This window comes from Saimiri boliviensis, chromosome 11 (genome assembly GCF_048565385.1).
Source record: "Saimiri boliviensis isolate mSaiBol1 chromosome 11, mSaiBol1.pri, whole genome shotgun sequence".
Lineage (NCBI taxonomy): Eukaryota > Metazoa > Chordata > Mammalia > Primates > Cebidae > Saimiri > Saimiri boliviensis.
In genome coordinates this window covers 1,153,544-1,178,769 of record NC_133459.1, presented here as the reverse complement: position 1 = coordinate 1,178,769, position 25,226 = coordinate 1,153,544, and the positions used below count along the sequence as shown (strand labels likewise).

At 58.3% G+C, this 25,226-nt stretch overlaps 1 protein-coding gene across 9 annotated transcripts in view; it reads right to left on the bottom strand.

Annotated features, from left to right (window-relative positions):
* PRKCZ (protein kinase C zeta) overlaps positions 1-25,226 on the bottom strand; it is a 124,640-nt gene that overhangs the window by 81,927 nt on the left and 17,487 nt on the right. The window contains exon 1 of one of the 9 annotated variants that reach the window (XM_003939644.4): positions 18,683-19,031. The exons of 4 other annotated variants lie outside the window; for them this stretch is intronic. Coding sequence is in view for 2 of the 5 variants with exons in the window: in XM_003939645.4 (XP_003939694.3) it covers positions 18,343-18,364 (22 nt within the window). In the remaining 3 variants the exon portion in view is untranslated. Of the gene's footprint in view, positions 1-17,240; positions 17,263-17,825; positions 17,849-18,342; positions 18,552-18,682; positions 19,032-25,226 lie in introns of those variants that run through there. 4 more of the 9 variants (XM_074379942.1, XM_003939645.4, XM_074379940.1 and 1 more) reach the window with 4 other exon arrangements.

Sequence of the window (25,226 nt, the reverse complement as noted above, 5' to 3'; positions counted from 1 at the left end):
CCGCCTCTGAGCATCCCCAAGGACACGCCTGGCGCCGAGTCTTTATACACCGCTGCGTTAGAGCCTCAGGACGTCCGTACACCTGCACTCCTGGCGTCCATGCTGCCATCTGGGGAAACTCTGGCCCAGAAAAGGGAGGCACCTCACCCATGCTCCCAGCTGCCTGGTGGCTGGGCCTCTCTCAGTGGCAGCTACTCCAGACGCCGATCAAGCCTCTTGTGCCGCCGTGACACTCAGGGACCTATCACACTGCCATACGCCTCTCAGGCACACACTGCACAAAACCACCTGCCTGGTCAGAGGGATGAGGTCACAGGGAAGCCACCACCACCCACCCAGGAGGTCAGCCACAGAGAGGCCCAGCCCGTGCCAGGCTCGGGGTCCCCATCTGCTTGACTGCCTTCAGAGTCGGCTGCCTGTCCCTGGGACCATCCTGCTCCCACAGGAGCCCCCGCCTGGCCACCCTGGCCCCAGACAGACCCGGCCCCCAAACCCACTAACTCAGCAGAGTGAGGGCCCGGCTCTGCCCTGGCCGCAGGGCATAACAGAGACAAAGGTCAAGAGCACACCCTTTGGGGAGGGGATGGGAGGGTGGACAAGCACAGGGACGTGAGCCCACGCCAGGCTGCAGAGACAGGGACGGGGCACGGCTTTGGGCACAGCCAGCCGGCACCACCCAGGCATCTGACTCAAAGCGTGAATCCTCCTCCTCTTCGATGGTCTTCTCTGAACAACCGACAGAAACTTGAAACGGCATTCATGGGAGGAGGGTCTGGCTCCCATCTACCTCTTCCGGGGGGTCCCTCACTCCCCGGGCCCATGGTGGGCACCAGCAACTCAACCACTGGGCACCGGTGGTGCCTCCTCCACCAGCACTCACTCTCGCGCGTGCCGTGCCCGCCCCAGAGGACAGCACGGGGCTCTGCCCACCACCTCCAAAACCACGGTGAGCTCAGGACATACACCAGGGCCCTGCCAGGAGGGCAGCCCCTTCCCCTACAGAGGGAACCTGAAGGAATCTAGCTGGCTGCCGCAGACCCAGAAGGGTCTGAAAAGCAGAGAAGCAGCCTTGACCCTGGGTGCTAGGAGCACAGGTGCCCCCAGGGAGAAGGCGTGGCCACGGTCAGGCGGAGGTGACCTGGGACACGGTGGTGATGTGCTTAGACTCTCGGGGACCAGCACACCTGGCTGCCACGCACCGCAGGGCCTGGGGTGTGACGCGGCAGCACACGGCGGGGGGCGGGGGGGTGACGGCCGGTGTCTGCAACTGCGTCACGCTCGGGCGTCGCTCTGGCACCGGCGTCTGTGTCATGCCAGCGGGGTCAGGAGGCAAACTAGTGTGGAGCAGGGAATCCAGGGCAGGGCTTTTTATAGGCAGGAGAGAGAGACCAAACCGGGCCCTAAGAAAAGTGACGTTGCAGCTCCAGAAACGAATCCAGGGCCAAGAGACCCGGGAGAGAAGCGGGATGGTACAACGGCCACAGCAGACGCCTGAGAACAGCCGGTGCCCAAGGTTCACGGAGCAGGGACTGCGGCCTCCCCGCTGCCGGCCAGCACCGCGTGGCTCCCCACGCACCTTCACGGGGGAGGGGCACGAGCTGAGGCCGGGAGGCCGGGGCACCCCTGGTCTCCGTGCTTGGCGAAGCAGGACTGGAACCTCATCCCTTCTGGCTCCCATCCGAGACAGGTGGGGGGGTGGGGGAGGCTCCGAGGTTATGCATCAGAGAGAATGTTCCGGAGACAAGCAGGTTCCCAAGGGACGCGGCTGCGCTAGGACACGACAAACAGCAGGGTGACCCAAAGAGGGGTGGCAGGTGCCATGGCCGAGCCGTGGGAGCAAACACGTGTGCCAGGTGGCACTGCCTCCGCCCCAGGCCCAGAGCTGCTGGCGGTGCAGATGTCCATGTTGATGCCGGGATTCTCTGGACGCGTCCCATCCCCTGCCCGCCAAGGCAGGCTGTGCCTGATGCAGCTCCAAGCACAGGCGGGGTCAGGCCGCGAGGAGGCACTGAGACCGTAGGTCCTCTGCGAGGCACTGGGGTTCCTCAGTTCGTTCCGCGGGCCTCCCTCTTCCCAGCCCTCCACGGTTGGGGACAGACACGGGGCTGAAGTCACAGCTCAGCGTGCACAGGGTCCCAGGGGCCCTGCACCAACGGCCACCCAGACACCTTGACCTTTGAGGAGGGCACCGGCCACAGCAGTGAGCGGTGACTGTCACCAGGGCCATTTCCAGGGAGACTGGCTGAGCAGCCCCCAGCCCCAGTCCAAGAGACCCATCCCTGCCTTTCGCCTTCCAGAGAAGTGGACAGTGGGCCAGGCCCAGTGACGAGGCCAGCTGGGCCACAGCCAAGTCACAGCATCCCAGAGTCCCCGTACAAAGCAGGGTCAGGCAGAAAAAGGCACACACCCCACCCCACACCCAGGCCAGCCAGAGGACACCAGCCTCCCCGCAAGAGCAACACTGGGGCCAGGCGCTGAGGGGTGGCAAACGGGCTGCAGGAAGACCAGAAAGCAGCAAGGCCCGTGGGCCCGCGCCTGACCTCACCACGCGCCTGGCGTTCACCAGGAGGAGGCACTTTTCAGGGCAGCGGTGCAGCTGGCGGGGGTCTCGCCACCTGCCCCCTCTCCCACCAGGGCTCTCGGAGCTAAAGCTGCAGCCCTGTCCTCACGGGCACCAACTTTTCTCTTGACGTCCTATTGAAAATCACCCATCATGTGGCATCTCTGCGCCGCTGGGCGCCGCGGCCTTGTGAGTGTAGAGTGGGGGGAGGCGGGCGGTCCCAGGCCCTGAGGTCTGGGCCCTGACGCCAAGGACAAGGAGATGTCTCCGCTGGGACTGGAACTCAGAGTCGGCCGCTAGCTGGGCCCACTATGCCGTGGGTGATCTGAGACCCTCAGTGTCCTCTGGCCCGCACTCTCTGCCCCCGGGTGGGGTGTCCCCACCCTCCCTGGGCACCAGGACCAGTGGGCTCCATCCTGCCATGGGCTTCTCTTGGGTGGGGTTTTCCTACATAGCGGCAGGGGCTGCCCTCATCTTCACATGGAGCCCGCAGGGTCCCCAGCCTCCTCCTCTCATCAAGGATTCGCCTCAGGTAGGAAGACAGGCGGGGGCGGGGGGTGAGAGAGTGAAGCCCTGCGAACGGGCCAGGACCAAGGGGGCAGCTGCCACGGCCGGAGTATCCAGGGGAGGAACTCAACGTCTGCTGGTCCCTCCTGTGTCACGCTGTGGCCCCACGGGTTTTCGCCAAGGACAGATTCGTCCACCCGCTCCCGGGGACACGGCCATTCACTGTGACGCTGCCTTCTGCTGTACTCAAGTCTTCTCCTCAACGAATTTTTATGAAGATTTATGAGGATATGGATGATAGCAAAGAAAGTAAAAGAAACAAGTGCCCACGACTCTGTGGCCAGCGCCACGTGGGGGTCGTGGGATGCGCGTCCGTCCTCCTGCTCCTCCCACCTGGTGACCAGTGGGTCCGCACGGAAGAGCTGGGATCAATCCACATGGCGCGCGCCTGTCAACCACCCCCCCAGGACAACACAGCCACAGAAACAAGGAACTCGATTACACAACGGGCAAAGGACCCGAGCAGACGTTTCTCTAAAGCCAACGCACGAATGGCCACTGACGCGAGAGGCTCAACATCACCAACCACGGGGAGAGGCAAACTCGATCCACACTGGGCACCGCCTGGCCCAGGAGGCCGGCCGGGAATAGCACGTGGAGTGTTGGCGAGACGCACTCCGTGTCTCAGCTCTGTGGGCTTCGGCGGGAGCGCAGAGGTTCCGCTGCAAGGCGTGGAAAAACTCTGGCGACTGGGGTACGCTCGGGAATGTACTTTGCTGAACCACGCACTCAGCAATGGTTACAATGGTGAATTTTATGTTATGGGTATTTTACCGCAATTAGAAAACAAACAGGCCAGGCACGGTGGGTCACACCTGTAATCCCACCATTTTGAGAGGCCGCGATGGGTGGATCACCTGAGGTCAGGAGTTCAAGACCAGCCAGGCCAACACGGTGAAACCCGTCTCTACTGAAAATACAAAAATTAGCCAGACATGGTGGTGGGCGCCTGTGATCCCAGCTGCTCTGGAGGCCTAGTGAGGAGAACAGCTTGAAACTGGGAGGCGGAGGCTGCAGTGAGCCGAGATTGCACCACTGCACTCCAGCCTGGGCAACAGAGAAGAGTCCATCTCAAAACAAACAAACAAACAGACGAAAACTACGGTGGGCCCCAGTTCTCTGACCGGGTTATTAAAGTACATCTACACGAAGGTACGTATGGTAGTTTTAAAACATGGTATTCAAACGTGTGTTCAATAAACTGCTTAGATCAGAATGTCAAGAACACGGAGATTCCACCAGTTCCATAGAGAGAGCTGAATTAATGTGGTCATATCATCTGCATGGGAAAAAGTCTGAAAATAAGTAAACCAAATGTTAAAACCAAAAACTCGTATCCATGATCCATGGCCTCCCAGGTCGGGGGGCTCCCCCCACCCCGGAGCTGGTTTTCTCCCAGACACCCCCGCCGCTGCTCCCAGGGCACCCATGCCAGGTGCCATGAACAAAACCACACGCGTGGCACAGGAGGGGCACGTGGCCACGGGAGGACACCGGGCTTCATTCCTACACGTTCACGAGGCCTCCTTGGAGAAGCACCTGTGTTTCTTCAAAACCATCCCAGGGTGGGCTCTGACCCCAGGGACCAGCAGACTTTAGAGGCCTTAAGCAGACTTCCCACAGAGGCCGCGGCAAACGCAGCACGCAGACCGCGAGGAGCAGACGCGCCCCGACTCCCACCCTCAAGCCCTCCTGGCTCTGAGCACCCTCACGCCCACACCTCCATCTCCACGTTTCTGCCAGCGCAGTCCCCAGGAGCAGAGACCTCTGGGTCCTTTCTCATCGGCTTCCGCCATCGTTCAGCGGAACTCTGCCCAGGGACCTCAGGAACAGGGCAATGAGTTCTAAAACCAGGACTGACCCTGGCTAAGGAGAGACCTTCGGTAAGCTCTGCCATTTTAAAAAGAACCAGTAAGTCTGGAACCGAACTGACACAATTGTTACTGTTGTTATTTGCTGATGACAGGGAGGAATTCTAACTTGTGTCATCAGTATTTTCTACAAAAACCGATACGAATTTTTATAAAGATTTATGAGGATTTGGATGATAGAAAGAAAGTAAAAGAAACAACTGCCCACGACTCTGTGGCCAGCGCCACGTGGGGGTCACGATACACATATGAGACCAGAATGAAATTTAAAACAATATGCTCTCAGAAAACAAAAGTGCCACGAGCAATCTTTTCTGACTTTCTGCTGTATGTTTCAATGCTCTGTAGTCAACATGTGCTGCTTTTACAACCAGAAACACTGACTGGTGTTTTTTAAGAGCCGGGGATCTTACTATGTTGTCCAGCATGGTCTCGAACTCCTGGTTCAAGCGACCCTCCCGCCTTGGCCTCCCGAAGGTCGAGGAGATGACAGGTGAGACCCCATGGGGCGCGCCAGCCAGGTGTGGGGGGAGGGAGGGGCGAGGACGGGGCAGAGCTGTGTGTCCTCTCAGGTGGGCTGGGTGGCATCACCAAGGTGAGGGAGGCGGAGCCTGGGCCAGGTGGGTGAGGACCTCCCTAAAGTTACACGAGTGGGAAACTGTGAGACCAAAACCTCAACTCTGGCAGCATCCAGCCCCGAGGCCCCCGCCCCACACGGCAGAGAGAGAAAGCCACTATTCAGGACGGGCTCTGCGCCATCAGAACAAAGGCCCCCTTCACCGAGTGTCCAGCGGCCTGCACGTGCCAGGCACCAGCAGCCTGTCCTTCACGCCCTTCCCGGCGTCCCCAGACTGGAGGCCATGCCTCCCCGGGAGCGGGCAGTGACCTGCCTGGCTCCTGAGGGCCCGGACGCTGCCCCCGGTACCCGGAAGGCCAGACGCTGGGCCTCCTCAGTGGCCTCCGGGGACTCCTTTCCAGGGTTGGGCATTTTTTCTTAGCGGGTGTCTGGTTAGGGGAGCAGGAAGGTTTTAAACCGCCACCCTACCAAAGGCGATTTCAGAGCTAAACCACCTGCTCTTCATTCCCTGTCGCCACGTCTTCCCGGTGGCATCTACACATACCACTCAAGGATCCTGCCACACGCCAGTCGGCAACACACCACCAAATGTTCCAGGTGATGGGATATGAGCAGGTTAACTAACGCAAAAGTAAGGGCATCACGAAAAACCCTTCAGAGCAACGGTTTCACTAGACCCCTCCAGGCACCTCCGGGCACCATCCAGAGGTGCTGGCACAGTGCTCTGTGTGGCGGGGCTGCACTCCCAGCTGTTGCCACGGTGAGCTGCGGTCCTGTGAGCCATGACGCCTCACAACCCAAAGGTAAGGAAAATAAACAAGAATGGGGGCCGGCACGGCAGCTCATGCCTGTGATCCCAGCACTTTGGGAGGCCGAGGAGGGCAGATCACTTGAGTCAGGAGCTCAGGACCAGCCTGGCCGACATGGTGAAACCCCACTTGTAGTAAAAATACAAAAATTAGCCGGGTGTGGTGGTGCATGCCTGTAATCCCAGCTACTCAGGAGGCTGAGATGGGAGAATCACTTGAAACCGCGAGGCAGCGGTTGCAGTGAGCCAAGATCACATTACCACATTCCAGCCTGGGTGACAGAGCAAGACTCCAGCTCAAAAAAAAAAAAAAAAAAAAAAAAAAAGACTGGGAAAATACACTCAAATCAAATGCAAACAGAAATAAATAAACCCAACTATCACAGGACAGCATAAGCAACAAAGGAACCCAGTTAACTTCTAGAAGGTGCTCTCCAAGGGCTCGGGCGTGGCGGGAGGTGTTCTGAGGACAAAAGAGCGCTGAGAAGCCCTGACCTGGCCGGGTCTGCTGCTCTGGTGACGGAGGCCGCGGCTCTGACACCGTCTCATCCGCATTTGAAGCCAGAGCAGACGAGTGAACAGACCCACGCTGTGCAGATGGAGACCCCATTCGGGAGGAGAGGAGGAGCTGCTGCCGGAACTCCAGGTCGAATCCCCACACAGCCCCAGCCCACCACCCACTGAGCACAGCCCCCTGGCATCTGGGAGCAGCAGGCAGGTTGGTTTCCAAAGTTTACCCTCCTCCAAAGGAAGCCGAGCTCCGTGGAGAAACGGGCCAGGTCCAAGCTAGAGTGGAAAGGGCCGAAGGGACGCAGAGCCTGCGGCCGGGAAGCGAGCAACACGCAGAACCCGATGGAAGAAGGGGCGTCGCGGGGGAAGCCGCTCACCGAGGCCCCGCCAGCCAAACCTGGGAGGACCAGAGCCTCGCGATGAGTAAGGACAGAAATGGATGATCACAGGCCAGGCGCGTAGGCTCACACCTGTCATCCCAGCACTTCGGGAAGCTAAGGCAGGAGGATCCCTTGGGGCCAGGACTTCAAGATCAGCCTGGGCAAAATGGAGAAGGCCCGTCCCTAGTAAAATACAAAACTTAGCCAGGTGCGGTGCTATGCGCCCGCAGTCCCAGCTACTTGGGAGGCTGGGATGGGAGAGTTGCTTGAACCCGGGAGGTGGAGGTTGCAGTGAGCAGAGATTCCGCCACTGCACTCCAGCCTGGTGACAGAGCGAGACTCCGTCTCAATTTTTAAAGAGTGGATGACAAACTCAGTTTTTAGAAAATCCTTGAGTTTGCATTAGGATCAAGATTCCTTTCAACAGGGAGGGGAGAAGAGACAGCTCTTTCTTGCAGGACGATGGAGAAGGGAATGAGAGAAACAGAAAAGTGCCACTCTGCACTGGCACGGAAAGGCCGGGGCCTGGCCACACCACCGTGAGCAGGGAGCGGGGCCAGGGCCCCGGGTCCTCAGCGCCTCCAGCACAGGCCACACAGGCTCGGGCCGGCACCTTCGGAGGATGCGGGTGGTGAAAAGCACAATCAACGAACCCCAGTCTTGGCAAGAGGCCCCACGTGCGGCCACCAGTCTGGGCTTTGGCCCCAGCCCCACCGGGAGGGAAAGTCAAGCCCCGTGGCTGGCGGGCCGAGGACCCCAGGTGAGGAGGAAGATGGTCAACAGGTTGGAGGCGCATTCTGAAGGCCTGGTAGCGCAGGGCACGAAGCTGCTGGCTCGGGGCCAGCTCCCACTCCAGGACCTTCTGTGTGCTGCCAGCTTCACGCCCATGCCAGGTAGGCCTGATGGCGAAACGCGTCCTGGAAAAGTGGCTGAAGTTGTCGGAGAGGCATGCAGTCCTTATCTTCCCTTTAAGTAAAAACCCACCCAACTGCCTCTCCATCTCCTCACCCAGCTGGCAGAGGCCTGGCCCCCTACCCGCAGACCCAAGGGAATGACAGGGACAGGACACCTCGTCGGCCACGCTGGGGTGGGCATGGCCCGCCTGCCTTCTGTGCCCGACCCACATCCTGTCCCACTATGTCACCCAGGCTGGAGTGAAGTGGCATAATCTCAGCTCACTGCAGCCCTGAACTCCTGAGGTCAGGCAATCCTCCCACCTCAGCCCCCACGGAGGAGCTGGAACTGCAGGTGTGAGCCGCCACACCCAGCTAATTTTTATAGTTTTTGTAGATACGGGTTCTGCCATGTTGCCCAGGCTGGTCTCGAACTCCTGAGCTCAGGTGATCCACACGCCTCGGCCTCCTGAAGGGCTGGGATGACAGGTGTGAGCCAGTGCGCCCAGCTGACCCCAGAGCTGATCCCCACTTGCTGACACGGTGCAGCCACACACACCTGAAGCTGGGCATCCCCAGGGGGCTGGCGCTGAGAGCTGGTGGGCTGGGAACGCCTCCGTGTCCCGCTCACCCCCATCCACAGTCCAGAGGAGACCAGGGCAGAGTGAGCGCGCGGGGGTGGGGGCGGGCACAGGGATGCCCATCTGTGAGCCGGCCGGCAGGGCATGTGTCATGCCATATGGCGAAGCGGTGGGAACCGGCTGAGGCCAGTGAGGCCCAGGGATGCCTAGGGGTCCCAAAGACCCCGCAAGGGAGCCGTGATGCCAGCTATGCCATAATCCTGAGGGGCGGCATCTGCCTCCTTCACACTCGCTCTTGCACGCGCGCAGAAGGGAATTTTCCACGCACTTTGGAAGACCTGCATAATCCAGTGAAGCAACGTTTCCAACGGCTAACATGCATTTTTTGTTGTTGTTGTTTTTTTTTCGTGTTTTTTTAAGACGAGGTTTCTGCACTCCAGGCTGGAGTGCAACGTGCCATCTTGGCTCCCTGCAACCTCCACCTCCCAGATTCAAGGCGATGCTCGTGCCTCAGCCTCCCGAGTAGCTGGGATTACGGGCACCCACCACCATGCCCAACTTATTTTTGTATTTTTAGTAGAGACAGGTTTACCATGTTGGCCAGGCTGGTCTCAAACACCTGACCTCAGGTGATCTGCCCACCTTGGCCTCCCAAAGTGCTGGGATTACAGGTGTGAGCCACCACGCCCAGCCCACATGTGATTTTTAAAACACACGCATGGGTCATAAACCTACCTGAGCGCAGAGAGGCCAGTGGATTTTTAATGAACTGCAGGAAAATAGCACCAATACAGTTTCAGATTCCACATTTCAACTGACATTTAGGAAACGACCACGTGTCGAGTTTTAGAGAAATATCAAAGAAGAATGCCCACGTTTAACAGAGAAAGCTGTGAAAACACTCAAGCCTTCTCACGCACTGGATTTTTCTCATACTCTTCAACCCAGCACCATGGCAGCCTGAACGAAGAGGCAGGTGTCAGGCCGGCTGTCTTCTGCTCAGCCAGATGCAAACATGTTGCCACCCTCTTGCTGATTTTTTTTGTTTGGCAAAATAGTCACTTTTCATTAAAATGGTATGATTAATGTTAACGATGAGTTTATTTAGAATTAATCTAATTAATCATAAATTAATTAGAGTTAATGAAAAAGAAATATTCCTTCTAAATTTTCAGTACAGTTGATACTGGCAGCTACAGCCCATGTACCCAAAAGCTCTTTGAGGACCTCAATAATTTTTGTGAACATGGGAGGGGGGTCCTGAGACCACTGGCTGAGCTCGGAGCTGGAATCAGAGCCTGTAAGTGGGGGACGGAGGCTGCAGGGAGTAGCTCCATCTGGACAGAGACACAGAGGCAACCGCCTTCCCTCGAACCAACCCTCCTCCCACAACATCCCTGCACCCACAGGGGCTCCGAGCACGTTCCACCCAGTGAACCAAATGCTCTGGGGCCAGCCACGTGGGAAACGCTAAATTTGGACCAAGGTATTTAAAACTGATCTCAACTGCACGCCGCCCTAAACGTAACTTCCTGTTCAGACCTATTAGGGCACGAGGAGAGGGGCATGGGGGCGCCGGAGGTGCGGACACCTGCTGCCCGAGCCGGCTCACCCCTCCACCCTCTCCTTGCTATCGGATCCTGAGTGCCATGTGAAGGAGGACGGGCGAACTCGGAGCTGTCCCCGGATGCTCAGGCAAGGAACCAAATGGAACCAGGTCCCCAGACATCCTCCACCTCCAGGGGAAGGCTGGGGGGGGGCCCAACTCTCGGAAGCAGGCTGTGTGCACCCGTACCCAGCGCCACCTGCAGTGACCCCCCTCCCCTTTGGTGGCCTAAAATCGGCTGTGGTGGGAGCATTTACACCAGGGAAATCGACGGCGCGACAAATCCCAGCGTCATTTGTTCCTCACGGAGCAGTCACCAGCACGGCATCACCCACGCCACAAAACTTAAGTCGCCAAGAACAGGTGCACAATCTCACATTCATGAATGAAACTTCAGTCTTGACGCAAAATCGATTCTCTCCGCTGCCCAGGATAACAAATACATACAACCAGCAGACTTCACTCTGTCTACGGCAGACGGGCAGCCGGCAGCTTGAAAGCAGTGATTTACCTCCGGCAGCCACAAGCTTCTGCACGTGTGATCACGCCACGGAGCGCTACCTGGGCCCCGCTGGGGCCTGCCCGTCCCTCTCGCCAGACACACAGCCCTGGAGCACGGAAAGGGCGCACACGACAGGCGGGACAAGCGGGCGACGCTGCCAAGGGCTGCGAAGAACACGCCTGGCACCTCTGACCACGTCCGCCCTCGGACGGCCACATGGAAAGACACTTAGGCGCCTTCTTGTCACAACTGTGACCTGCTGAGTCCCAAACGAGCCCCATGCAGAGCTCGGGCTGCTGACCCCACAGCACTGCTGACTCAGCTGGGAGAAGAGTACAGGGGGGTACAGCCCCCCCACAGCCCAGTCCAGGCACAGTGAAGTCCCTTCTCCCCTCCCCACCTCAACCCAGCACCACCCGGGTGCAACCCTGGAGCTCTGGCTGCAGCACCAATCATGTTCCAGGGGCCAAACCCCACACCGGGATCTGCAGTCCCGGGACATCCTGGCCACGCAGGCCCCTTCTGGGGGTCCTTGCCCACAGCCCAGACTCCCTGAGACCCAACTTAGGACCTGGGACCTGCTCCCTGCAGCCTGCCCCCTCCTGCCAGAGACCCCTCAGCACCAGTACCCACCCCAACCCGCCCGGTGTCTGGCCTCATCACTGCCCCAACAGCCATCCTGCAACAGCCCCGATGCCCAAAGCGGGAACAATCTGAGCAGTAACGTAAGCGAGACAGTGTCGGATTCTAGCCCCAAGTACAAAATTGACACCTGCGAGTTCACGTGGACAGAAATGATTGAACAATCAACGGGAGAACACACGTACAAATCCTGCGCAAAACTCGACACAACATACACAGCTCCCACCTCCGAGGTGTGGGCCGCGCACGCCTCACTCAGCAGAGACAGGACAGCCCGGGGAAGAGGCACAGGCCAGTGTGCACCGACAAACACATGGCGGCAGGCGACGGAGGCCGACGCGGACACACACAGGGCGGCAGGCGACGGAGGCCGACGCGGACACACACATGGCGGCAGGCGACGGAGGCCGACGCGGACACACACAGGGCGGCAGGCGACGTGCAAAGCCAACATGAACACACACGTGGAGGGTGTGGACCTGGACCCAGAGTGAGACAAGGAGGCTTCATGCCCTTCCTCCCGTCCTTTCGGAAAAAACATGAGGCAAACCTCAGTAAAGGGACATGCTACAAAGCACCTGACCAGCCCTCCTTAAAACTCCTAAGGTCATCAAAAACAAGGCAAGTCTGACGGACTGTCCCAGTGACAGGCGCCTAAAGAGATGTGATGGGGAAGTGCCACGTGGGGCCCTGGACGGGATCCCGGGACAGACGGGGCAGAAGGGGATACTGAGGCAGGAATGAAGCCTTAGCTGGAGAGGCACCCAGATGGGCTGAGCAACTTACCCGTCGTGCCGACAGGAGGGAACGGGAAACGCCCGTGTGCTACTCCTGTCTTGATTTTTCTATAAATCCAAAACTGTTCCAAAAACTGGTCTTCCCAACACTTCACTGAACAAGGGGGTGACAACCGAACTCTACCAGGGCCAAGCATTTGAAAATCACCCCCAGGCCGCATGGGGGGGCAGCATCAAGGAAAAACCTTTGCTCTCCTTAAAACTCTGCCCTGAACCCTCTGGCCCTTGAGAATGCAGAGGGGTGGGATGTGCCAGTTCACACCTGCCATGTCCACGTGCACCGCCACATTCACGTGCACCACCACGTCCACGTCCACTGCCACATCCACACACCGTCACGTCCACTGCCACATCCACACATGCTGTTCCTACCTAAAACACCTTCTCCAACTCCAGTTTCCCCCATACTTTAGCTTTCAGAAGGTGTCATCGCGACGGTTTCCAGGTAGACACAGCAGCACGAACATGTCAATGACTAACCCTCCCTCCCAAGACCAAAGAAAAACTCCAACAAACCCAAAACAGCAGAGGAGGAGGGGCCGGGCAGCAACACCCTAGGACCTGGAAGGCAGAGGGCCCCATGGCCACCAGAAGACTGCACTGGGCCAAACCCCAAAGAAGGGCTCTGAGTCAAAAGCTCCAGGTAGTGAGAAAGGTGGGGGGCCCACCATGCAGGGCCCCAGTCACTGAGGAGTCAATCCCCAGATGCCCTTCCTCGCCCAAGACAGCCTGGGAACAAGAGGGCTTCCAGGGTTGGCAGTCTCCTTACCCAGGCATAAGACACCTAGCCCTTCCAGGCACGACACTCCCCGGAGACTTCCGCCACCACGGCTCCGTGGTGCCCCACGAGTCAACGTGGGCAGACAAACAAGGGTCACCAGGGGCCGAGGAGGCCACAAAGGCCAGGACAAACAGAAAAAAGGACCCTCGGTGGGAACAGCCGAGTACAAGGCCAAAGGTAACACCGAAAGGAGCCATGATCACCGGCCGCCGCCAGCACACACCCTCCCACTGTGTGCCATGATCAGCAGCAGCCATGGTGCCAGCGCTGTGGCTTAGTTACTGACTCATCCTGTGACAGCCTCAGGAACCAAGCCTTTTACCATCACACCCACTTACAAGGGGGGTCTGAGGCAGAGTGGACAGTGTGGTGGCCGAGGTCACATGGCTGGTGAGTGGCAAAGCTGGGTTCTGAACACACGGCTTCAGGCCCTGGGGCATGTGGCAAATAGCATGGGATCAGGCCTGGCCCTTGGGGTTTGAGTCTCTACCCAAACTGTGTAACACTGGAAAATTTCTTGACCTCTCTGTGTTTCAGGTGCTGTTCTTTCCTCAGAATGAAGAAAACTATGGTGCCTACCCCACAGGGAACTGTGAAGATGACATGAGTTCACACGCAGGAAGCCTGGCAGCCACAGATGTGCTGGGCACTGCTGAACTGCCACATGATACCACGGTGCCTCTCGGCTGGGATGAATAAGTCCAGAGGAAAACTGCGATGTGCCTTTAATACACAAGGGCAGGACACTCCGCCTTGAAAAGGCACCTTCAAAGAATGAAAAAGAACTCCTGGAAATTAAAAGACAAGAAGGGGAACGAGGCAACAAACTTAATAGATGGTCTGGACAGGAAAGCCTGAAGAGATCTCCTAGAACATAAGAAATGGAAAACAGAGAAGAAAATTAAAGGACCAGCCTGGGAGGGCCAACAAATCATCAGTGTTAGCTCTAAAACATAGTCAGAGAAGAGGACTCAGCCATGTGAGATACATAACCAGGTTTAAAGTTCCCTACATCCAAATGTCGCAAGTTCCCAGCACAAGAGACAAAGAAGGTCCCACCAAAAGGAACATTATCGTGAAACTTGGGAACCCTGAAGACAAAAGATTATAAAAGACTTTCAGGAGAAAAAAAAAATCGAAACAGTACCTGACTTCTTGGTCACACAAGCAGCCAAAAGACAGTGGCATAATCCCTTCAAAATGCAAAGGAAAAATTCATACCAATACAGAATTTCATACCTAGCTAAACTATCCTTAAGTGTGTGGCCGGAGAAAAAGCATTTTCCAACTAGATCCTCCAACGTGGCCTCCCACACTGTCTTTCTCAGAAAGCCATCGGAGGAGTCTTAACCGGAGATTAAGCCAAGAAAGAGGAAGACAGGGAGCCAGAGATCAAGACTGTAGGCAGAGGACAGAGGAGGGGGCTGCTCCCAGCTCGGGCACAGGGAAGCCTCACAGCATGTGGAGTGGGGGTCCGGGTGTATCAGGAGGGAGGTGACACAGGCATCTCGGGGAGCTGCCTCTCTGCTAGGAAGAGGAAACTGGACTAAATTAGAGACAGGACTTCTAGGAAATCTATTTAAATAACCACGACTTATTAACTCCAAGGAAAACCAAAAGTTGTGCAAACAACGGAATGCAATTCTGGTGGCTCGTGGGTATTCACACCACCCACAATTCGGTAAACACTCAATGATTAAAAACAATAAATCGTGACGTAACTCCATTGGGAGGAGGGAAGAAGGAAGGAGGAGATGAGCTGATGTGTCCCACAAAAAGTGGGGAAGTAACATCCCACATGGAAAAGTCTAGAAATAGCAGCAGAAATGTGTTATTTAGAAACGTGGAAATAAATGTCAAGAAGCAGCTGCTAAGTGCTCCCCTCCAGGGAGTGGGAGCTGGGGCACCAGGGGCACCAGAGACACCTGTTCTCTTTCTGAAAGACCCACAGGACTATCCACACCTTCGAACAGAAAAGATCTAAAACTCAAAATAAGATTTTACATATCAAAATAATGTACAACACAAACTTTACACACAAGCACTTATCAAGGGCAACAATGCAACTTCCTGACCCGCACAAGATGCCAGGCCCGGCCTGTCTACACCTGACATGACTTCATGGGATTCTTTCAACACTCGGGGTTCACTAAGGAGCAGAGGAAGGCACTGGGCGGCAATGGGCCTGAGCTGCCAGTCCGCCCTGGGGCCCCACAGCCCCGCTGGGCACAGGGCACCTCTGTCTTGCAGTCAGTGGAATGTTTTCGAACTTCTCACAGAAGAGACTCTAAAGGAGAAAACTCCAGAAAAACAAGACACACTCAAACCCCCCATTCAAAGAAAACACCAAGCCAGGACCCCTCCCGCCCACCAGAACGCATGCAGATGCTCCCGTGTGCCCAGTATGGGAGTATGGAGAAAACAAAGCCCAAGCGCCCCCGCCAACCACCGCCAGAGGCGCTCACAGCACCACAGGAAACACATTGGCATCAACTCGGGATCTCCCCTCTCCCAATTCAGACCCTCTCTCGGGGGCAACAGCAGACCTGCCGGCCCACCAAGGCTGCCCGGTGACAGTGGACTCGCTAGTTCTCCTGGAGGCCTCAGAAACACGAGGGAGAAGCAGCCAGTCCTGAGGGGGGGGTGCCCTCCTTCACATGTTCAGGATCATTCTAGAAATGAGCCGCCAGCCCCGACGCACGGAGGGGGCTCTGCCACAGCAACTCCTGTATGAGCCACTGCCTCCACTTTGTGACCTAAAGCAAGCAACACTGGACGACCAACGGGTTCAGGTGGCTTCTTTAGAATAAAGTTTTTTTTCTTTTTTGAGACGAAGTCTCACTCTGTCACCCAGGCTGGAGTGCAGTGGCGCCATCTCGACTCACCGCAACCTCCACCTCCCAGGTTCAAGCGATTCTCCCGCCTCAGCCTCCTGGATGGCTGGGATGACAGGCGCACACCACCAGGATGCCCGGCTAATTCTTCTACTTTTAGTAGAGACAGGGGTCTCACCATGTCTGCCAGGCTGGTTTCGAACTCCTGACCTCAGAGGATCCTCTACCTTGGCCTCCAAAGTGCCAGGGGGCGTGAGTTACTGTGCCTGGCCTGAACAAAGCTTTCTCTAGCCTTTGCAATAAAAGGACAAACGTCTCTGGAGGCCCTGCTTCGTGACGGCCCCAGGGCTGGGGGACAGGGACGCCCAGCCGGTGGCATGAAGGTTGGTGGGAGCGGCGGCCCCACGATCCACTCCCCCTGCCATGTGAGAGCGGCAGGGAGATCACCAGGGAGTGAGCGAGCGCCGGGAGACCAGGGTTGCCGACCCCACACACGAGCGCCACGAGCAGCACAGCAAGGCCCTGTGCCTGGTTTTTCAGGCGTCATCACGCTCTCCCACAGGCTTGCCCTCGATGGCATCGGGCACCCCTCAGCCCTGGCCCCAAGCAGCCCACTCAGGGCCTGGCCCTGCGACAGCTCCCTGCCCCGCTCCTGGGAAAAGCTCTGTGCCAGCACAGAGGACAGCTACCCCACGCTTTGGGATCCTAGCAGAGGTCGGTGCCCGACCCCATGGACAGCCCCCTGCTCCGACAGTTCAACTGCATGCGCCGAGCTGAGTCCTCGGTGATCAGTGTCCAGCAGATAAGACGCAGCCCCAACCGTGACACACAGGAGAACAGGCCACAAGCACAGGAACTTCTGAGGACGCTCAGTGGGCGCCGCCATCGGAGCCACCGACAGCCCTGGCAGGTCCTCACCAGACCTTGTGGGATCTGGGGCACCCAGTCTGGATGGGCCGGGCTCTCGGGCACTCTGTGGACACTCTGGACTGAGGGATCTCATTAACAGGGAGCCTGGGAAACATCGCAGCAGAGCCCGGGGCCCGGAGGTGAGTCTGGGAGATGGGACAGAGCTCGGAGCTGGGCAGAGGAACATACAACTCCTTACATAACCACCAGTGGCTCCGAAGTCCAGGAAGATGGCTGGAGAAGGGGCCCGGCTGACAGCCGACGCAGCTGAGACAGGAGCATGGAAGACGTGTGCCAGTCTGGCCAAGACACAGATACTGGTGCCATGCAGCCACGGCCGGCCCCAGCGGCATCGGCACAAAACAGCTTTGGGGGACAGCCCTCAGCCCCTCCAACCTGCCCCCATCCCAGCTCTGACTCACCCAGCCAGGGCCATCAGACCAAAGGCCAGTAACCGCTCGAATCCTGCTCCTGGCCACAGCACCCCCACCCCAGCAGCGTCTTCACGCTGCAAGGGACCTTGCCAGTTGTGCATGGCCAGCGTGGGCTCATATGAAAGCAGAGGCCAAGCCGTCCCAGGCACCGAGGAAACTATGACACAGCACGTTTCTCCTCGCGGGCAGGCGCACGTGTGAAAACCACCCCTGCTCCGTCTCTCTCCCACTCACCCATCAACACAGAATCTCCATCATTCAAGGACCCCTGCAGCCCAAGCTGGCCGAGCCCAGCAGCCCCGCGTCTGCTAAGGGCCCTCTGCGCCTGGAAAGGGGCGCGCTGCCAGCCTCCCCAGCACCCAGCACCCCCCGAGGGGGCAAGCTGCCTCCCCCAGCAGCCCAGTCCACCCAAGCCCACGGCTCCCCACAAGCCTGACTGGGGAGGCTGGTTGTTGTTTTGTTTTTTGCTTTTTTTTTTTTAAACAACACACCTTGCAAAATGGTCGTCAGAAAAGCACCCACATTCCCACATTCCTGCCAAAGACCGTGCGGCCCCCAGACCCCTGAGTCTACCTCCAACCATTTCAGAATAGAAAACAGGACGCCGCGGCCCTGCTCCTCGCCGCCATCCGAGGACCCCGACGGAGGGAGCCGTGCACATGAACCCTGCCCTGTCACCCGGATTCCAACCCGATGCTGTCCATGCAAAACAGGGGCTCAGCAGGCGGGAGGGCAGGCTCGCGGGGGAAGACCGCAAGCCCGGAACAGGTGCCGGCTGTTCCCACGGCCGGCCCTGGCCCCTGGGGTCTCCAGACTCCAGCCCTGAGGTCTCACTGATCTGCCCACCTGCAGCAATGCAGAATGGAGGTAAGGCAGCAGACACGCCATCCGTGCTGGCCCCAACACAGACTCACAGACCCACAGCCGAGAAGCATCAGCCACAGTCAAACTCCCACCAGCCAGCGACTCCCCAGGGCCAGGCAGGCCGACGAGCCCAAGACGCCTTCCCTGAGCCCCCGGCCCCCAGCCCTCCACGGCCCCCAGCCCTCCGTGGCTGCCGCCACGCATCCACCAGGCCTGGGCCACACACCATCCGTCCGTGGGGCATGCATCTCCCCCCGGCAGCCCCCGCTTCACTCGCAAGGTCCTCCACAGCCTTATTTTTCTAAAAATCTGTCACCCGCAAAACAACAGCCTCTCGCTGCGTTTCCCCCGACACCACGGGGGCTGCTGCAGGCGCGCGCCTTCCCCGGGCCGTGGCACCCGCCGTGTGGCTGCCCGGAGCATCTGTGCAGCGCACAGGCGGCCGCGACGCCGGGACTCAGACCCAAAACGCTGACTCGGGCACCGTCCTCCGCAGGCACGGGCCTGCAGCACGGGGGGGGGTGGTGGGGGTACGGAAAATCCACGGAGGAGATGCCCGGACTCACCGCCTTTCTTATCCCGGCTCCTCGCTGCAGGCTCTTTATGCTCTGCGCGCGGCGGGCGTGCAGGGAGGCATCTTCCTTCCCGAGGACGAGCTGAGGCTGCGGCGGCTCGCCTCCGGCCCCACAATAGGCAGGGAGGCTGGAGCGCGAGGAGCAGATGTTTAACGCAAGGCCGGCCGTCCTGTCCCCCGCCCCTCACATCCCTGCCTCCTCATGTCTCCAGGCCCGGGTGGTACCCGGCTCCCCCGGGAAGCTGGAGCCAGCAGCTGAGGCACAAACTAAAACACGGCATGGATGTGGAGGAGCTGACGTCACAGGAAAACAAGCATCTCTGCATCAGCACGGCCCGGAGAGCGGGCGGCCGGCAGCCAGACCCGGGCAGGGCGCGGACTCAGCGGACCTTGAAAAATGCGACAACGGAGCAGAGCCCAGCGAGCCCGGGGTCCCGCAGGTCGGCCTGCCAGGCTGGGAGGGGGGGGCGGCGCAGCTGTGGCCGGGGCGAGTGACCTCTGACCTGCGTCCAGAGGCTGTGAATGTGCTGGACACCAATGCCCAAGGGCCCCGAGCCCTGTCCTGCAGCCCAGGACCGGGGGTGGAGAGGAGGCAGGGACCCCTCAGGGCTGGGCCAAACCCCAGGAATGGGGGCAGAAGGGGAGGCAGGGAGAAGAGGCGGCCTGGCCCTTCAACCCCCACCCTGGTACCCTGACAATCCCAAGGACCTGGTCATCACTGCAAATGAGAGCTGGCCTTTTTCTCCAGTCATAGAAATATGGGGGGCAGGGGGTGCTCAGTTGGGAATTCTGCCCACTTCCCCAAACCCACTCGGCACTTGTGTTGACCCTCCCTCTGGCTCTGACCAGTCACACTAGCAGGCTACCTGCCTCCTCCTCCTCCTCCTTTTTTTTTTTTAAGAGACAGTCTTGCTCTGTTACCCAGGATGGAGTGCACTGGTGCGATCTCGGCTCACTGCAACCTCTGCCTCCCAGGTTCAAGCCATTCTTCTGTCTCAGCCTCGCAAGTAGCTGGGATTACAAGCACCTGCCACCACATCCAGCTAACTTTTGTATTTTCAGTACAGTTGCGGCTTCACTGCGTTGGCCAGGCTGGTCTCGAACTCCTGACCTCATGATCCACCCGCCTCAGCTTCCCAAAGTGCTGGGATTCCAGGCATGAGCACCACGTCCGGCAGCTCCTGCATTCTTACGTACTGTGCCCTCGACGCTCTAACACCTGCGGACCTGCTGATCCTGAAGGGACAACCCCTCGAGGGGCCAACTGATTCCTAGAGAGAGCAAAGGACTCATCCCAGAGCAAACCTTTCAAATCAAACCCACCGACCGAGAGCCCTCACCTGGGCCCACCTCCTCCTCAGGCCCCCAATCACTCCAGGGCCACCCCAGGTCACAGGGACAGCCCCTGTACCCCAGAGCCCATTGAAGTTACTCCACCCAGCCGACCCAACACCTGCTCCTCCTACCTTTCCCATGGAAACCACAGAAAGGCCCCACCCACGCAGCCCCCTGCCTCCCACCCCCAACCTCTGCACGTCCCTGAAGGGTCCTGCTTGGGAGCTGAGTAATAAATGACCTTCTCCACGGCATCATCCCCTGTTCACTGGCCTCCCATACCTGCTTGACTGGTAATAAAACCTCCATTTAAATCACCAAGCTCATAAACCTGTGTTTATCTGCATTCACGAAGTGGACTCCGGACCAACGCCCAGGTTCAAATCCCAGCTTCGTCAGCAGCTCACCACGAGGCACAGCTACTTCTCCAAAGGGTCATGCTCCCTTCGTGCGGCGGCTGCCCAGCTGTGTGACTCATTCCATAAAACACAAACACATAAACATCACACGTGAGTTTCATTCGAGTCCCCAGACCTTCACAGGAACGAGGGCTGGCAACCTCCAAACCCGCCTGCTAGGAACGGTTTCTACGCTTTTAACTGTCTCAATAAAATGAAAAGGATAACGATAATTTGAAACACGGGAAGCATCTATAAAATTCAGATTTCAGCGTGCATAAAATTTCACGGGGGCACAGCCACGCACCTCCTGGCGTGCTGTTCACACCCGCTCAGAACCCAGGCTTCAACTACCTGGCCCTGGACGGAAGCAGCTCGCATCCCCCGGCTAGGCCTATAACATCGTGAGACCACCACACGCCACAGCCACGCTGGGCCGCATCAGCAAATACGCATTTATCCTGGTCCAACGTAAAATTCACACAGACGACGGGCTTGGCATCACGACCACTGTCCTTCAGCCAACCCCTCCTTGTAATCCATCCCAAAATATCCAGCTTTGCAAAACTCTAGAAAATCCAGGCTCAGCAGGCAGATTGCCAATTTTATTAGAAGCCTATTTTAGGCAGAAAACGAACTTTTCCAGTTTGTTGAAAATAATTTGAGACAAAGCTGAATGAAACTGGATTTTTTAATAAAACAATAGACATACCTATAAATACCAGGGAATCACAGGCGTCCGTGGTAACACGCCCACCTAGGCCTGGAGGACACCAGCAGCGTCCCCACTGCTCCACAGGCAGCCACACAGCCCCCAAGACTTAGCTGCCTCCTCTCAGGCGCTGCAGGCCCGGCACACGCGGGGTGGGGCCCCTCCCCTCCCACCTGAACCTCCCTGGGTGGGAGAGATGGCAAGGCAGCCTCCCTGAGCACCTACAGTGCTCCAGAAGACCCCTCCTCTGTTGAGCCTCACCAAGCCCCCTTTTACAGAGGAGGAAACTGAGGCACGGGGAGCCCCACCCCCTGCCCAAAGCCACAGAGCAGGCTTCCTGCTGGTGGGGTGAGAACGTGGCACAGGTGCTATCTGAGCATGCCATCCCACACCGTTCAGGTCATACGTGTGGGTGCACTGGCGGCTCCACAGCAGCCCCGGGATCAGCTCCCTCTGCTTCCCTGTGGGGTCGGTGCCCCAGCAAAGGGCCCCTCCCTGTCCCAGGCTACAGGGCTGTGAGGGCGGGTGGCAGACAGGCCGGGGGATGGACCTGGGGATCCCGCCACGGCCCCAAGTGAGACGCTGCAGCCAGAAGGCCCCAGTGCCCCAAGAGCCCCTTCCTCTTTCTGGCCCACCCTGGCCCCGGCAGCTGAGGACTGCCAGCCCCACCCCAGCCCCCACTGTGGGGTCAGGAAGGGGAAAGAGAAAAGGGGCCCCTACCATGCCTCCCACGGCTCCACCCATGCGGCTCCAGCCCCTTCCCCTGCTGTCTGCCCCAGGACCACCGGCCGGGAGAGCCCCGCCTCCTCCACTTCCCCTACATGGGGCCAATGCAACTTTGCCACCTTGTGTCCAGGGACCTGCTTTAACATCCCAGCCATGGAAACCTCCTTCCTGCCAAGTAGAAACGGTCTTGGAGCTGGTTTCAGGGGCTGAGCAGGGGATACACCCAGGGCCCCCACCAGACTCAAGGGCTGAGGCTCAGGAGGTTCCCAGCTGCCTGGGGCCTCATCCAAGTGTTACAGGCTCCAGAACCCACTACCAGCACCACTCTAAGTGACTCTTCACTTAGACTGCAGAGGGGTGCAGAGGGGTGCTTAGGGCTGCAGAGGGGTGGAGCTGCCTGCTCCAGGCAGAACATGGGATGCCTCTCCCCAGGGTGCAGGCTGGAGGTGGGTCCTGCCACCCACGGACACCATCTGTGCCATGGACAGGCAGGAATCAATACCGTGAAGCACACAGGGCAGCCAGCACTGGCTCTGGGGACCCTGAGGACACTGCCAGTTGCTGAGTGGGGTCTGCAGCTGCCCAGCCCAGTGGATTCTGTTTCCTCCACGGACTGGAGTCTCCAGCTGCCCAGCCCAGCAGATTCTGAGTTTCCTCCCTGGACTGGGGTCTCCAGCTGCCCGGCCGGGCAGATTCTGTGTTTCCTCCATGGACTCTAAGGACCTCGTGGGCCTGGTCCAGCCGCCCACCCAGTGCTGCCCTCAGCAGGATCTTGGTACAGAGCCCAGGCTTACTCTGGCACCTCCTCCACAGGGCGGGCACCTTGAGTCTCCAGCACACACCACAGGGAGGCCAATGCGGCCTGATCGGCCCAACTGTACCCACAGAGGAGCCCCAGACCCTCTGAACTGCAGCAGACGCAGAAGTGACCCCCCACCAAAGGCAGGCTGAGGGCGGTACCCGCGGCATCCACCCTTCCCTCCACATGACGGGCCTGGCCATCTGCAAACAGCAACTTCTCCTCCAGGAAGCTCCTGGGGCCAACACAGAGGGGCCGGGGCGTCAGGAGGCCTCTCTCACAGCTGGGTTCAGGGGCTGCCCACCACCCACCAGGGGAAGTAGCAGAAAGGGCCCTGGCCATCTCCTGACATCTCCCCTGCCACTTCCACCTGCTGTCCTTGGAGACAGGTATCAACACTCGCTCTAAGTGAGGGCTGGGCCCAAGCACTTTACCATCAACGTGTTACTTACAATCACCCCGTTTTACAGGCAAAGAAAAGGCACCACTAAACGAAGTCTGTCATTTGCCCCAGGTAATGACAACATTCTGGTTGGCGGAGCCCCAGAACTCCCTAGACACCCACCCCCCGTCCACCCCACACGCCCTCGCACAGGACCTTCCCTGACGGGTGCAGCAGCCTCCACCCACAGGGGTTCTCTAGCTGCCCGTCACCTCCCGGGCCACGCCTCCCAAGAGGACCACCAGGGCCTGGGCCTACAGCTGGGGCTGGGTCCGGAGAGGCCGAAGGCTGGAGGATCTCGGTTTCAACAAGCACAGCATGGACGCGGGGCCGCTGCACCACTCCCCGGCAAAGTCCTCCTGTCACCAGGGCCAGCCGTGGCCTCAGCGGGATCTACCCCAGAGGAGCTGCTTGGAGACCTTCAGTCCAGCCTTGGTCTTGCCGCTGCCCCCAGGAATGCATTGCTGCCTCTCACAGCAGACGAGGCTCAGGCCGACAGTACTGCCATGCATCCAGAGCCCCACGGCCTGAGGGATCTGCGCTGGCTGCATTTTGGGCTGTGAGTCTCATCTGTTCAAGTCTGTGAGAGAAGCCCTGTGCCAGGTCGGGCAATGCAGCTGGGGTAGGTGATTAAGTTGGGGTCGGGCTCCATCAACTACGCCAGCTCCAACACCTGACCCCGGCTCCTGCCAGATGCGGCTCCACCACCTATCCCGGCTCCACCACCTATCCCGGCTCCACTGCCCAACCCTGGCTCTACCACCTACTCTGGCTCTATCACCAGACCCCGGCTCCACTGCCTGACCCCAGCTCCACCACCTACTCCAGCTCCATCACCAGATCCCGGCTCCACCGCCTGATTCCTCGGCCTCAACACCACCGAGGTCATCACAGATTGTACACTGGGGATCCCCACTTGACCTGGGTGTAACCAGGCCTCACCTCTCACAAACCACCAGGCACTCCTGGTCTGATCACAAGTTCAGCCCCGAACGCCCAGCCCCTACCGGTGTCCATCAGTAGATGAACAGACAGACAGACGGGGTGAATCGCATCACAGAGAAACATCCAGACATAAAAAGGAATGAAAAAGTCCAGGCGTGGTGGCTCGTGCCTGTAATCCAAGCACTTTGGAGGCCAAAGTGGGTGGATCACCTGAGGTCGGGAGTTCAAGACCAGTCTGGGCAACACGGTGAAACCCCGTCTTTAAAAAAAGGGAATGAAAACAAGTACAGAGAAGACACGTAAAGAAACAGAGGACTTGGCCGGGCGCGGTGGCTCAAGCCTGTAATCCCAGCACTTTGGGAGGCCGAGGCGGGTGGATCACGAGGTCAAGAGATCGAGACCATCCTGGTCAACACGGTGAAACCCCGTCTCTACTAAAAATACAAAACATTAGCTGGGCATGGTGGCGTGTGCCTGTAATCCCAGCTACTCAGGAGGCTGAGGCAGGAGAATTACCTGAACCCAGGAGGCGGAGGTTGCGGTGAGCTGAGATCACGCCACTGCACTCCAGCCTGGGCAACAAAAGCGAAACTCCGTCTCAAAAAAGAAAAAAAAAAAAAAAGAAAGAAAAAGAAAGGAAGAAATCAGTAACAGAAAACAAAACAAAAATTCACAAACATAAGGAAATAAGACTGCACACAAAACCAACAGACAGAAGATAAAATCACAAAGAAAACCAGGAAATGCTGAGATGAATGAAAACAGAAACACAACATATTGAAATTTAACGGATGCACAGAGAAAGTCGTGCTGAGCAGAAAATTTATAGTGGTAAACTTTTTTTTTTTGAGACGGAGTCTCACTCTGTCACCCACACTGGAGTGCAGTGGCACAATCTCGGCTCACTGCAACCTCCACCTCCCGGGTTCAAGCGATTCTCCTGCCTCAGCCTCCTGAGTACCTGGGATTACAGGCGTGTGCCAGCACACCCGGCTCATTTTTGTATTTTTAGTAGAGACAGGGTTTCTCCATGTTGGGCAGGCGGTCTCGAACTCCTGACCTTGCGATCCGCCTGCCTTAGCCCCCACAAAGTGCTGGGATTACAGGCGTGAGCCTCTGCATTTAGCCATGATGAACTTTTTGTGTGTGTGAAACACAGTTTTGCCATGTGGTCCCAGG